Source organism: Scardinius erythrophthalmus, assembly GCF_964197995.2.
Source record: "Scardinius erythrophthalmus genome assembly, chromosome: 5".
Classification (NCBI taxonomy): Eukaryota; Metazoa; Chordata; class Actinopteri; order Cypriniformes; family Leuciscidae; genus Scardinius; species Scardinius erythrophthalmus.
In genome coordinates this window covers 37,669,541-37,684,424 of record NC_138225.1, presented here as the reverse complement: position 1 = coordinate 37,684,424, position 14,884 = coordinate 37,669,541, and the positions used below count along the sequence as shown (strand labels likewise).

At 40.0% G+C, this 14,884-nt stretch overlaps 1 protein-coding gene across 2 annotated transcripts in view; it reads right to left on the bottom strand.

Moving 5' to 3' along the window:
• The window catches only part of pappab (pregnancy-associated plasma protein A, pappalysin 1b), a 120,747-nt gene extending 106,388 nt beyond the window's left edge, over positions 1 to 14,359 (bottom strand). For both annotated transcript variants that reach the window (XM_081367174.1, XM_081367175.1), the window contains exons 1-2: positions 13,849 to 14,359; positions 7,694 to 8,765 (exon numbers count right to left, since the gene is read on the bottom strand). In XM_081367174.1, the coding sequence (XP_081223300.1) occupies positions 7,694 to 8,765; positions 13,849 to 14,230 (1,454 nt within the window). In that variant the 5' untranslated portion in view covers positions 14,231 to 14,359. The remainder of the gene's footprint in view (positions 1 to 7,693; positions 8,766 to 13,848) is intronic.
• Positions 14,360 to 14,884: the final 525 nt, after the last annotated feature.

The following is a 14,884-nucleotide window of genomic DNA, read 5'->3' as shown; positions in this document are numbered from 1 at the left end:
CATCTCATATAGCCTACGCATTTATTCTATCTGACTTATTTGTAAATGTGAACTCGTGAAATCTCAATTCTCCAGCTGCAGTCGTCTTTGTTGTAAACTAATTCAAATCAAGCGCTCTTTGGTGACGTAACCGCAGACCATCTGTCCATCATCGATTAAAGCCCGCCCTGGCAATTTGATTGGCTCTGCCTTCTAGGAGCCGAGCATAATTACTCCTCAATGGATCGAGTCCAGACCGAACTTCCCGACCAAGAAATGTTGTGGGCGGGGTTCGAGCTGGCACCCAGGCTAGCATATAATAGAAAAGGGTAACAGAATTCAGTTCGGTTCTCGTCCGCCCAGATTTCAAGGGATCCTTCCCACAGTGGTGGACTCGAGCAGGCTCTGGTTATGGAGCAGGAAGTACTGACGCTTCTACAAAAAGGGGCTATAGAAAGGGTTTCTCCTCCCAGCAGAGAGTCAGGGTTTTACAGCCGTTACTTCATTGTTCCAAAGAAGGATGGGGGGTTGCGTCCTATTCTAGATCTGCGTCAATTAAACAGCAGAGTTCAGAAACTCAAGTTCAGAATTCTTACACTCAAACAGATTGTATCACAGATTCAGTCCGAGGACTGGTTTGTCACAATAGACTTGAAGGACGCGTACTTCCATGTATCTATCCATCCAAAATGCGTGGATGCAGCTCTGGCTCCTCTGAGACTCCAGGGCATTCGCGTATTAAATTATATCGACGATTGGTTGATTCTAGCTCAGTCCGAGCAGATGGCAGTTCGGCATCAAGATGTCGTTCTGTCTCACATAAAGAGGTTGGGGTTGCGGCTCAACGCCAAAAAGAGTATGCTTCTCCCAGCACAGAGGACCACTTTTCTGGGAGTAATATGGGATTCGACAACAATGCAAGCACGTCTGTCTCCTGCACGTATTTCTGCGATTCTCACAGCCGTAAAGGGGGTAAAACTAGGCCAGTCACTCACTGTGAAACAGTTTCAGAGACTGTTGGGGCTCATGGCAGCTGCGTCCAACGTAATCACTTTTGTCCTTCTGTACATGAGACCTCTGCAGTGGTGGCTTAGGACCAAGGGGTTTTCTCAGAGGGGAAATCCGTTTCACACGATCAAGGTCACGCGGCGATGCCTACGTGCCTTGGTCATGTGGAAGAAACCTTGGTTTCTCGCCCAGGGCCCAGTGCTGGGGGCTTCTTGTCGACGCGTAACGCTATCGACAGATGCTTCCCTCACGGGATGGGGGGCGGTCATGAGTGGCCGCTCGGTGAAAGGTCTTGACCATCAATGTTCTTGGCACATAAATCGGCTAGAAATCATGGCGGTATTTCGAGCACTCAAATATTTCCTGCCAGACCTGAGAGGTCACCATGTGCTTGTCCGCACGGACAACACATCGGTGGTTTCCTATATCAACCATCAGGGGGGTCTGAGGTCACGTCACCTATGCAAGCAGGCCCATCAGATATGGGCCCAGGGGAAATTGCTGTCACTCAGGGCAGTATATATTCCGGGGCATCAGAATCTGGGAGCGGATATCCTGTCGAGGCAGGGGCTGAGGCCCAGGGAGTGGAGACTTCACCCCAAGGTGGTGGAGCTCCTTTGGGAGAAATTTGGTCAAGCTCAAGTCGACCTGTTCGCATGACCAGAGACAACCCATTGTCCCATGTGGTTCTCCCTTGGGCACCCAGCTCCTCTCTGACTGGATGCGATTGTACACATTGTACGCACTGTACGCATTTCCCCCGATATCCATGCTTCCGGGTGTTCTAGAGAGTGTTCGCCGGGAAGGGGCCCGTCTGCTATTAGTAGCCCCTTACTGGCTGGCCCGAGTGTGGTTCTCGGACCTTGTGTCCCTTCTAGACCGTTCTCCCATGGAGATTCAATGGGAGAATTTATTGTGCACAATATTTCACCCTTATCTGGAGTTGTGGAAACTGTGGGCCTGGCCTCTGAGGGGGCCTGGCTTATAGAATCCGGTCTCTCGACTGAGGTCATTGAGACCATTCTCCATTCCAGAGCACCTTCTATGAGAAAACTTTATGCACTGAAATAGAAATTATTCTCTGCCTGCTGTGGTGAACATCACCTAGATCCTCTTAACTGCCCTGTTGGTACAGTTCTTGATTTCTTGCAAGACCGTTTCTCTGCTGGATTATCCCCTTCTACCTTAAAGGTATATGTGGCAGCTATATCGGCCTACCACACCCCTCTGGGGGGCACTTCTCTTGGGAGAGATCCTCTGATTATTCGTTTTCTCTGTGGTACATTGAGGTTGAGACCTGCATTACACTCTAGAGCACCGGCTTGGTATTTGGCCATTGTACTTGAGGTCCTGGCTTTGGCTCCCTTCGAGCCCATTGAGGTTTCAGAAAAGTTCCTCACTCTAAAAACTTTATTTCTTCTCGCTATTTCTTCTATCAAGAGAATTGGAGATTTGCAAGCCTTGTCGGTTGCTCCTTCATGTTTGGAATTTGCACCTGGTATGGTGAAGGCATTTCTTCACCCTAGACCGGGTTACATCCCTAAGGTCCCTACTAATGTTGCGGGCCAAATAGTGCTGCAGGACTTTTATCCTCCACCTTAATCTGTTATGTCCCGTTCGGGCTTTGGATGCTTACGTTCACAGAGCTGCCCTGTGGCGTAAATCAGAGCAATTATTTGTCTGCTTCGGGTCACATAAGAAAGGTTGCCCTGCATCTAAACAGGTAATGAGCAAGTGGGTAGTTGAGGCTGTCTTGCTTATGAAGCGGCCGAACAGCCTTCACCCTTGGCTGTTCGGGCCCATTCTACGAGGAGTATTGCTGCCTCTAAGGCTTTAATTTCGGGAGTTTCTCTTCAGGATATTTGTAATGCGGCGGGCTGGTCCTCACCACATACATTTGTCAGATTTTATGATCTAGACCTCTCCACTCCTGGGGCTAGGTTGCTTGCTTCTTAGTGTGCGCAAGGACTTCACACAGAACGAGCATTTGGTATTATGGCGTAGTGGGTATGGGGTTCCCACAGCGTTTTAAATGCAGCTCGAGTTCCCTTGAAAGGGAACGTCTCAGGTTACGTATGTAACCCTGGTTCCCTGATAGGGAACGAGATGCTGCGTTCGCCTGCCACACTTCCTGCATGCCCTGATCGACTTGCTTCAGGCTTACCAGAAGCTAACGCGGTCTGGTTTCAGGGGTGCTTTATAGTTTCCTGGTCGATGATGTCACCCACCTATGACATCTCGTCTTTCCATTGGACTGATTATACACGTGCTTCACGACACAATTACGCAGGGCGTTCCCACAGCGTCTCAAACGCAGCGTCTCGTTCCCTATCAGGGAACCAGGGTTACGTACGTAACCTGAAGCGTTTTTGTCATTGCTAGTTTACCGGCAATTGTCCATTTTGCTACACCACTGCCATCCATTTTTGTTTACAGCCACACAACGTTGTGTAATCAGGCACTACTGTTTTTAATGAAATTTATATTTTTATTCTGCAATGATGCATTAAATTGATCAAAAGTGATGGTAAAGGCATGTATAATATAAAAAAAGATTTATTTTTCAAATAAATGCTGTTCTTCTGAACTTTAGATTCATCAAAGAATCCTGAAAAAATCTATCATGGTTTTCACAAACATATTAAGCAGCACAACCTCTTTCTATCTCTTTCATAGACACATTAAGAGAGAGAAAAGATGCATATACTACGAAAAGATTGATAAAACATAGTGCAAGGTTTAAAGGCTAGATTTTTCCAAATGAGCCATGGAGCTACAGCACAGTATAGCTAGCTACACTCTCAGGAAAAAAGGTGCAAAAGTGGTCACTGGGGCAGTACCATTTCAAAAAGTTCACATTTGTACGTAAAGAGTGCATATTAGTACCTCAAATGTACATATCGGTACCAAAAGTGTACATATTAGTACCTAAATGGTACATATTAGAACCTTTTAAGGGGTACCGTTCCAGTGACAGCTTTTCTGCCTTTTTTTCTGAGAGTGTGTGTGTTAATGTGACTAACCTTTGTGGATACGATGTCTCATAAAAAATTACGATGTCGACATTTTGGAGTTTACGTGCAATACATAGACATACGTAATCAAATTCTATTACAAGGGTCCGATCTACATGACACGTAAGGAAATATATATGTAGTAGTAGTTAATGATAAAAGACTTGAGTTTTTTTTTTCAAGACTTTGTCATGTCAAGTCTGAAGTAATTTCAGGTCGAGTCCGAGTCAAGTCTGAAGTCTATTAAAATGCGACTCGAGTCCGAGTCTGGTTACAACTAACACTATGTTATAATAGCAACCTGTAACTGAAATTTTTTGTTTTTTGTTTTAAGATAAAAGCAACTAAGTTATTATTAGCTAAAACCCAATATATCACATACATTACAGAAACAATACATATATGAAAAAACAGGATTAATAAAACCCTGACATTTTTAAACTTATTAATTAAAAGGACAAAATGGCAGATTTTAAAGTTGACATCTGCATGATTTGTAGGCAAAAACATAGCCTATTCACCACAGCATTTTATTTCATTGTTCTGTTCTTGCACAACTCTTTGTTCATGCATTCTTGTACAATCAAAAAGGAATGTCAAATCACTTCGTTATGCAGCCTTCGGCAAAGCTCTCCAGACATACCATAATCAAATCAAAACAAGCAACAAACAAGTTGGAGTGCTCTCCGCTTGACCACAGGCTCTAGTCACATCTAACACACAAACATCAACAGGACAAACTGCAATTACAGCAACCAAAAAACAACTACAGTGAACTAAGGATCTGTAACCACAGACGGACAGGAAGCAATACGATTATGTAATTTACGAGCAGTTTCACAATGCAATGAGGTTATGAACCTGGAACCTATAGGCTATTTTAATTTATAGAACATCTGAAAGGTAAGTGATGCCTTTTATATTTAATTTGTTCCAATTTACAGATATTAAATATGCAATCATTCAACCCTATTCAGTTACTGTTTCCAGAGAATAAAACTTTCATCTTGGACTTGGACCTTGACATGACTTTCTTTCTTTTTTTCTTTTTTTTTTAATCTGGCACAGATCTCTAGTTGTCCTTAAATGTCCATGTTTATTCTGATTAAATACACTAAACTGCACTAAATGATAATCAGCGGTTTTGCTTTCAAGAATCTGCTGCAGACATTAAGTGGGTTTCAAAAGAGTCCACCTGTGAAAATGCTTCATTTATTACATTTATAACAAATTACGTATATTATCAGCATGATTTGAGTGAAAAGTTGTATTGAAAAAGTAACATTAATTTCAGAAGGTTTTTAGTATAGTCCCTTTTGCTTTATTGACAGCACTTCCGGATGATCATGTTCTCTAGTCTGATTTGAGTCACATGATCAATTACATATTTGATTGGTGAGTGGTGAATCTTAAATATTTATATTTACTATAACATTTATTCATAATGTTTCTTTGTTCACTTTTTTCAAAATTCTAAAGCTTTGATTATTTCCAGATTTAAATCCAATTTTGAATTCCAGATTGTCATAGTAGTCTCAGACTTCTAAACCTCAATGTATGTCACAAAACAGTTACAGGAGCCTTTGCTGAGAAAGGAGAAGAGCGGAAAAGAGATCTTTGGTTTGTCCCACCATCTAGAGAACAAATACAGTGCTTTACCCTAACAGTATCCAGTGCCCCCACAACCTCAACATATTTCTGGAAGGTTCTTTTTCCTGAGCAGGACTCCCAGAAGAGTCTCTAATGCTGTAAGTAATAGTGTTGGAGATTCTGCTTTAAGCTGTGATTGGCTCCCCTGCTTGTCCAGGGGGACATAGTTTCCATTCCCACTTACTCTCTATCAAATAACTTTTATAAGCTTACAAAAAAGGAGAACTATGTCTAGAATCTCCTCAGTCTTCACATCTGGTCGCCACGAGAGTAGTTAATTTCACCCACAGAGTAAAACGTGATTGGTTGCTGAGCTCTGAATCAGTGCCAAAACGGACTCTGGGGATACATGAAACACAAAAGCACAGGCCTGAAACTCACTAGCACAGACACACCAAACGGTGCGCACCAAACCATAGGACAGAGACTCATCCTTCATGGTGTTTTATTGTCCCTCAAACTGCATCCATCCCTGTATACGTTGAATCATGCTCCAAAACTCGTGACTCCGGTTAAACAGTAAGACGTTTTCAAGACGTCACGCCATAATGCATTGATGGAACGGAATTCAAATAGCTGAAAGATTCACACATAGGAATGAAAATTATAGTGCCCTGGAGTTCCCTTCCAAAATCTTTAAACAGGTATGAACTTCTAACCTTGAGCTTCAAAAGAAGAAGAAAGAACTGTTGTACAAGGTTCAGTGACAAATAAGAGTGTCTAAAGATAAAGAAAGGGACAAATCCAGTTGTGCCATTCATGTTGGATTCATATGATTTTGAAAATAACATTTATTACATGACTCTAAAAATGTCATGTCGTGTAACCATCAAGGAAAAAGTAACATTTTCCATACACCTTGAATACAGAATGCGTTAATACATTTGACACATTCATATTTTCAAAAAGGTTAAAAAAAATTCTTCAAGTAAAAGGAGTCACACCACATGTAATTTTACAATATAAAAAGGTAATTACAATTTATTTATTTTAATGAGGCCTTTTTTTTCTTTATAATGATATCAGGACAGTTATCACTCTGAAATGTTTTACTTTATGCCTAAAAAAAGTAAAGAAAATGAAAAAAAAATCTAAATTCAGAAATTAAAAACATGCTCATTATAGAAGAGGTAATCACTGTATGTATGAATTGCATTTTAAAGTTGTTGTTTTTTTAATGAATACATGCTGGTGAAAAATGCCTTCTGTAAAGCCTACAGGATCAATTTGAAACACAAATTTCTGAAGCATCTAAATTATGAACAGGATCAAAACTTTGCTGAAAACCCTGTTGTACACAATCTACTACATGCCTTCTGTCGTCTGATTGACCTTTATACTTTTTAGCAGGTAAAAGGACTTTTAGTATAATTCTAAAAATGCCCCCCTTCTGGTCATGGTATGCATAAAAACTACAGAGCTTGGATCATAAAAGTAAGCAGTTAAATATCATCCTACTAAGACAAATTATTGGGAGATATAAAGTGATAACAAGACAAATTATTGGGAGATATAAAGTGATAACTGACATTTATATGCAGTTTATGTTAGTAGTCTGCAAGACTGTTATAAAGATCTCATTGATTTACATTACAACATTACATCTAACTTTTTAGCTATATATCAGCAACTGCTCCAAATTGCATAATTTTCTGGTTTCATCTCTGAATAAATTTGTTTAAATTTTTTCCTCCTCGATTATAACTCCATATTCTCCTAAATCAAACTATATGAGCCATAAAAGCCTTATGTACTAAATATGAGACTCAACACAATTTTTTTTTTTTTTGCAAAAGTTTCATAATCAGAAAATAAATAAATATTTCTGACTATTATTTTATATGTCATGCTTAACAGGGTTGATTTTTGCCCATGATTTAGGGCCATATTTATTAAACAGGGCAAATAAGTGTGAGAGCTGTTAGTAAATCTGGCCCATAGTCTAATATTTGCATGAATAATGCATTATGTAACTAATTCATCTGTATGCCATATTCTGTGTTTGTCACTGAATAGGTTTGAAATAGCAGTTTGTGAATTACCTGAGGGGTGACGCAGGATTAAAGCAGGTCTTCGTGACATCAGTGGTGTTAGGGTTGCAGCAGTCCCCATGATCGTAATAGAAATTGTCCCAGTTACACTCTGGGTCACAAACCCCATTCCCCTGCTTGTATTCGGGACAGCGAGCAATTTGCCTCTTACAGTATCCGGCATCGAATCCCGTAAGGGTATGGTTACATTCTGGATCACACTCTTCATCGCCCACTTTGCTGATATCACAGTTGGCCAGTATTAGGCGGTTACGTAATGACGAGTTGTAGACGTTGTGAACGGTTCGTTCCCAGGAAATGTTGTAGATGCGGAAAGCGTTGTTCAAGTGCTGGTGCTGAAGGTTGATCTGGTGTTCGGTAATCGTCGGCCAGCGTCCGTCATCATCGTAAACGTTTATCACTCGGTAGCGCACAGTCTTGGGCTTGCGAAAGCTCCAGAGCTGGTAGTAGTTTGTAATCACCTCCACGTTGTCACATACAGTCTGTCCGCAAGGTGGAGGTTTCAGTGCGGTGTCACTGAGGTCAGCCGCCAGGCTTCGGTCCGAATGCTCCAACCTGGGGAAGCTACCATCTTTCACCGTGAGCCACCTTCTTGACATGTTCTCAAAGTTCTCATGGATGACTAGCTGAGAGAGGTCACCAAACTGACCCAAACTGTGATCCATGTATCTAATGATCTCACGTTGAGTCAGAGCCCGATGCCACAAGCTCAAGCGTTCCATTGTACCTCTGTAGTTGTGGTTCAGTGCATTGCCACCGATCATTAGCACCTTGCACTTCTTGGTAAGTGGGCTGAAAATCTCACCGGATTGGTCTCGGCTTACAGCAACCTGTGCCCCGTTAATGTACAGCTTCATAAAGAGACCGTTGTAGGTCACTGCGACGTGTGACCATTGGTTGGGAGTGTAAGGTGCATTGGAGGTAATCGTGGTGAGCTTGTGGGCTCGGTCCGTCTTGAGGGAGAAGAAGAAGCGAGGGTCACGGTTGGCTTGGTCACTGACTGCTTTGATGCCAAACAACCATCCTCTATCACTGGACGCGTAGAAACATTTATCATAGAGACCTGCAATAAAATGACATGCAGTAGATTCATGAATAAGCAGATTAAGAACAGTGGGGTCCAAAATAACCTTTTTTTTTATTTTAACGCAATTTTTTCATAACATATTATCAGCAAAACTATTTGAGTGAAAATGGGAAAAGATTTCAGAATGTCTCAGTAATTCTCAGTTTCTTATGCGTTAAAAGTATCAATGTCTTTCCAATTTGTTTAAATATTTAACATTTTTCATTATTATTATTTTTTTGTTTTCAATTTCCCTAAATACTAAAACTTTTTATTTAGATTTAAATTAGCTTTTCAATTGCATGTTCTTTTAGACTTGTATATTTTATCAGTACTGATATTTACTGGTCAAGAGACACAATTAGCAGATATTGATTTATCCTGAAGTATAATAAAAGGTGCACAGTTGTAATTCAGCAAACTGACTGACGCAACAACGCGTAAGTTACCGCAGCCTGATGCGGAGAGTGACGAAAAACTATGTGTTTGTCCAGAAAAGTGGGGAACACACAGTGGTTCCCATGATCAAATCGTTGCAACAGTCCAGTCCAAGGACTACAGGCCTACGAGGAAGCATCTGCTAGCAATCAGGCCCAGACAGTGTGGTCTTGTATCAACAGAGCAAAGGTTACTTGAATTTTCAGTCTATTTTCTTGAAATGTGCCTCAACAGTAGGGATGTTTGAAATCAGAAATGGTCCTTTTTCGGCACAGTGCGTATTATGATTGGGGCTCTAAAACCCTTTCTTCCTGTTTCATTTGGAAACCATATGCTGAGCTCCAGAAGGAAACGTATTCTTACATTTAATGGGTACGCGTCCTTCATAATCATCCAGAGTGCGTAAAAGAGGATTTAATTTGAATCATTGTACTTCAACACTGCAGAAATCAGATACAGTGCATATTCTAAAAGTTTAACCAAAAAGCCCTACAAATCCACACAGCAGTGCTTACTTAATCCAGTAAGTTTGCTGAGCAATGAAACCTGAAGTCAAAGACAGAAAGTGAAGATCTAGTGACCCTCATTAAGTCTTCTGCATGAGGAAATCTCTCATCTCCCACAGCGGTGTTTGTTAGCGGTAATTGGTGAAACTCAGTTAGGGCGAATAAGCAGTAAAGCGTTACCAGGGTAGCAGAGGAAAATATTACTATACCACATTACTACTTCAGTACACACAATATGTAACATAACTCCAAATTTACACATGCCTCTGCAACTGGGAAATGCATCTGGATGGAATTGCTTAAAACCCCTTAAGTGAAGCTGAAAGCAAGAGGATCTTTTGACCGCTAGGATTGACCACTTTAAAGAGATCATTCATTCGGTAGCGCCTTACTTAAGAGCAGACAGGAGCATGTAGTTCCCTCTCACTTCTAGGCTGCCAGCAGAACCACTGCCAACATCTATAAAAATAAATTGTGCCATAAAACTGAGGAAATTACAATCTGTGAAATCCTGGAATGAGACCACTAAGTTGGAAATAACAAACAGGTACGATTCTTGCCAGCCCCGAACTTTAGACATGCAAGGGGCTCAGTGTAGGTAGAGTGATGGGGGTTCAATGAATAAATGGATGGATGGAAACTCTAGAGAATGCTAATTTTATATTGATCACCATAGAGATGTCATTAAAAACAACAGTCCACAGCTTTAAATAGTTTAAAGATAATGCATTAAATACTAATGTATGATAAACAGAGTGGGGGAAAAGTCCTGCACACAAATATAATGTTGCTTGCTTTGCGAATTAACTTAATGAAATCAATCCAGTCATTGAAAAATTAAATTTTGGAAATGAATGCAGTTGGCTCCTTGTGCCGAATATGGTGTACCTTGTAATCCTTTCCAATATTTCATGAAAGCATCCATTTTGAATTCATTCAATCTCAGTATCCAGCACCATGGACAGAGCACTACAAAGTGAGCATTACGAAATGAAAGACACAAGCGTAGCAATTGTTTAGAAAAGTTTATATACACCTGTACTGTCTATAGACCTTTATTAAAACATTTAAGGCTATAATTAATTTTTAGACTAGTTTTAAGTTGGCTATGGGGTCAGTATATCCTTCTCAAGTAAAATAAACAAAATAGATTGCAGTATTTTTATTTATTTATTATATTTTACATCATGCATTATAATTAAGACAAACTGTTATTTATCAGTACACATGAATGATTTTATATATAAAATATATATATTTTTTTATTATATAATATGTTTTTATTTATTAACAGTTATATTATTAATTCACATCTTTACAAATCTCCTAAAGGATCCATTACCATTACAGAAACATAAAATACCTGTTCACGAGTTCACACTTACAAATAAGTCAGATAGAATAAATGCGTATTTGGCGTGCTGTCCGAGGAGAGGGCTCCGGGCTCGGTATTTGGCCCGAACCCAGAGTACTCCCCCCGTATTCCTGGCTGTGAAAGAACAAGCCAAGAGTGAGGAGTCGGGGTGGTGGAGGGATGCTGAAAACTGTCAAGGAAGTTAGGTGAGTTGACAGAGTGAATATATATATGCTTCCTCTCATGCTGATAGGGTAGACATGGTAATTGTTTGATGAGTTGATTGATTGCTTGCTTGATTATTTGAACGTGCTCCTCCAGAACTTTGTTAATAAAACATCATTTAACAACAACGTAAGACAAACATAAATCATCCTGTTTGGTAACATGATAATTGAATATTTACATTTTTATGGCCATCATTACAAACCTCTAAGTGGTGCTATTGACAGTTTTATGAGGTGCTTATTAATTTATTGTAATGTGCCATAAAATATCCCATCCCACTGTGTACTATAAGACCTCAAAGACAACAATGAAAGAAAAAGTTAAGTGTAAACATTTCTATTTAAAATCAGACTGCGTAAAATTTCAGATGAACAGTTGCCGCCGCTTAACGTCAGCAGACATGCTGTAAAACTTCTAGTAAAAAAGGCATCTGTCTGAGAATAGGCTCAGTGCCTCTCTGTGTGCTCAGCGTTCTTGCATCTGAGGATCTGATTGACTGCACTGCCGAGTCTATTCCATGATGTTTTGTGGCAAGGACTGTAATATCTTTACAAGAAGAAGCAATAACAAAACCACTTGAAGAAAGGATGGACAAGGCACTAATTTTATAGCTTCCTCCATCTGGACTGACACTTAAAGCATTCCCTTCTCTTATTCCTATACCTGAAGACTCCTGATTACAAATAAAGCATATTTGTGGGTTAAAACCTAACAGTCAATCTGATGGCCACAACTTAGTTGCATGGACCACAAACATTTAATGCTTTGTTTAAAGCGAAATTTGCTGAACATCTGTATTTGATGCGCAGTAGGAGAAGCTATATAAACTCTGCCAGCGCCCCCTCGTTGCTTCTTAATGTTACTGTGACTAAGAAGATCATTGTGAGGACAGAGGAGTGGACTAATTTTAGATGACTCACTGACAAGATGTATTCAATCAATCCATTAGCATGCAGCTCTCTGGAGATATAAAGCTTATTTAAAGACAATGTACCCAACTGTATGCAATAACATTCATTTTCAGTGTCCTGAGTCTATGATTTATAAGTGAAATAATACATCTTGAAATCTACCTCTGAATTGCATGTCCATGTCTCATTAATTAAGAATGATTTATTTCATTATTTATACAATTTTAATCTTGTAATGTTTTTTTAAAAAATGTACTTTTTAAATGTAATTTCTATAAGCATAAACATGCGGTGTTTGTGAAAATACAGACTAAGCACTGTGGTTCTGTTGTAGATTTCTAATGGCATTTTAGAGAAACTATTAGAGACCAGGGAGCCTGGTAATTACAGCTAACAAATCTATTAATTTACATACATTTTCAACAACTACACGTGGCTTTGCTTTTTATTTAGACTTTTAGTGACCCCAAGCATTTTAGAGAGATAATAAGAATGATTTGATTTGTGTCATTACAGTACATTTTCGTTTATGTTCCCACAAAACTGCGTGCTATAGAGGTTCATAGGGTGCACGCGGGATTCATAAACCGACTCCACGGGTATTACGCTCTCTGTTGGCTGGAGAAGGGATGAGGGGGAAAAAAGAAATCACATAGATTTGTTTGAAGAAAAAAAAAAAAAAAAAAAAAAACAACAACCGAGCAACTAACACGCCCACATATGCTACTCCATCCTCATAAGAATAATGCGTAATGTGCTTAAGTGGATATCTTTCAAGAAAAATAAACGTACGAATTTTGTTATTCGATTATAAACTATAAGCGCTTCGTTAGTGGGAAATACATACTTTGAAAAAGACATATTTAAAATAAAACACACAATTAAGAATAAGCATACATTATGACTAAAGAAAAATAAGAATCCGCTGTAATGTCAGTTTGGTATAGGGTGTATATGTAGTAGCCTATTTAATGCAGAGCAGCGCACGTAAGAAGCACAGTAGCCTATGCATCAAAGGGATGACGTATTTGTTTAAGCGATTTCTGAGACAGACATTTAATCATACAGCATCATAGAGAAAAATCTACAGACTACGCCGCTATCGCAATTTTCTCGCAGACACTTTGTCGTTTTAAAGATGTAAAAAAAAATCAAAATTAAATGAAAATAAAAATAAATAAACAAATACAATTCTTAAAACGCCATTCGTAACAGACTTAAACATCAAACCAACATATTGGGGTATTGCAATTGCTTCTCTCGATATTACAACGAACCGTCCAAAGATTGATAACAAGAAACGCAATTTAAATCAGCAACGTTAAAACTACAAGATGCAACCAAAAGTTGGGTGGCGATAACCTGCCAATCGCATGCAAAAACCCAAGAGAGTTTTTGCTAGTAAACAACAGCAAAGGCGCATCTCCATATGCCGTCTTTGGAGAGGTCAGTTATTGTGAACTATTCTCAGTAGGCTACATGCTCATAAATAGTCAAAGTGATATAAAGAAGTGTTAGTGGCAAGTGTTTATGCAACTATTCGAAAGCTGGAGGTGATTTATGAAGCGCAGGCATGCTACACTTACACTATGAAATGATGTCTGCAGTGAATATAATGCAAGTCATAATTAAGCAAATCAAACCTCCGATAACAGCTGGAGAGCGCTGACCACCCTCAGGTTTTATCCACATTTCCAGGGTGAAATTACCCCTTGGCACCTCTGCATTGGGTTTCAGACGCAGTTGGTCTCCTCGACCGGTAAAGTAAACAGCCCTCCGCCGACCTGGGCTGTTTTCCCCCGCCTGTGACAGGCGAGGGGAGCGCCGATCTATCCCGGGAAGTGAGCGTTTGCCCCGAGGCAGGCGTGTGGCACAAGCTCCTGGGAAGGTACTTCTGGCTTCCCTGATGCGTACCAAGTCTCTTTTAGACCTTGCAATTCGCCGTGGAGTCCCACACTCAGATCCCAAGCACACGATAAAAAGCAAAAGGCATAGGAGCCAAGTGTAAATGGGCAAAAGTTTCATTTTCAAGTGGAGAGAAGAGATTTTTTGTCAATGGATAGGGGATTTGATTATTTCAAAATACTAAATAGCGCTCGTCTTTGGAGATCTTTCCCGGTCTTTTGCTTTTACAAAAGCCTGTCAAGACGCGTATTCAACACCAACCAAGACGGCAATGCTGTCTTATTTTTTTTTTCCTTTATAATGTTAAGCCACGACCCCCTTTCCTTGCCCCTTTCAAAGACACTTCAACACAGATTGAGGGGGGAAAGGAATATGTTAATTCATCCAAGTGCTCCACCTTCCCAATTGAATGGATCCCATTAAACTGCATGGATGACTGAGTAATCAATCAGTGTGGAGAGGTCAAAATCATTTCCCTTTCACTTTTTTCTTCATCCGCATTTCAAATAAACTTGGTAAAAACGCGTTTCTCAAACATAGCCTATCACATGCACAACTCTATACGCGTAGGCTACATGTGTGAGTATTTGAACGGGGTCACTGGCAAGACCGCCCGGCATGAATTTCTTCAGAGGAATTCGCGTAGCATAAGTTCATATAACACACAATATTCCCGGTCTTGTCTCGTACGAATGGAAATAAAAAGCTATGATTTGTAAAACATAATACTACAAGTTTCAGGCAACTCGTCGTTACGTCACACTGTTTTTATTT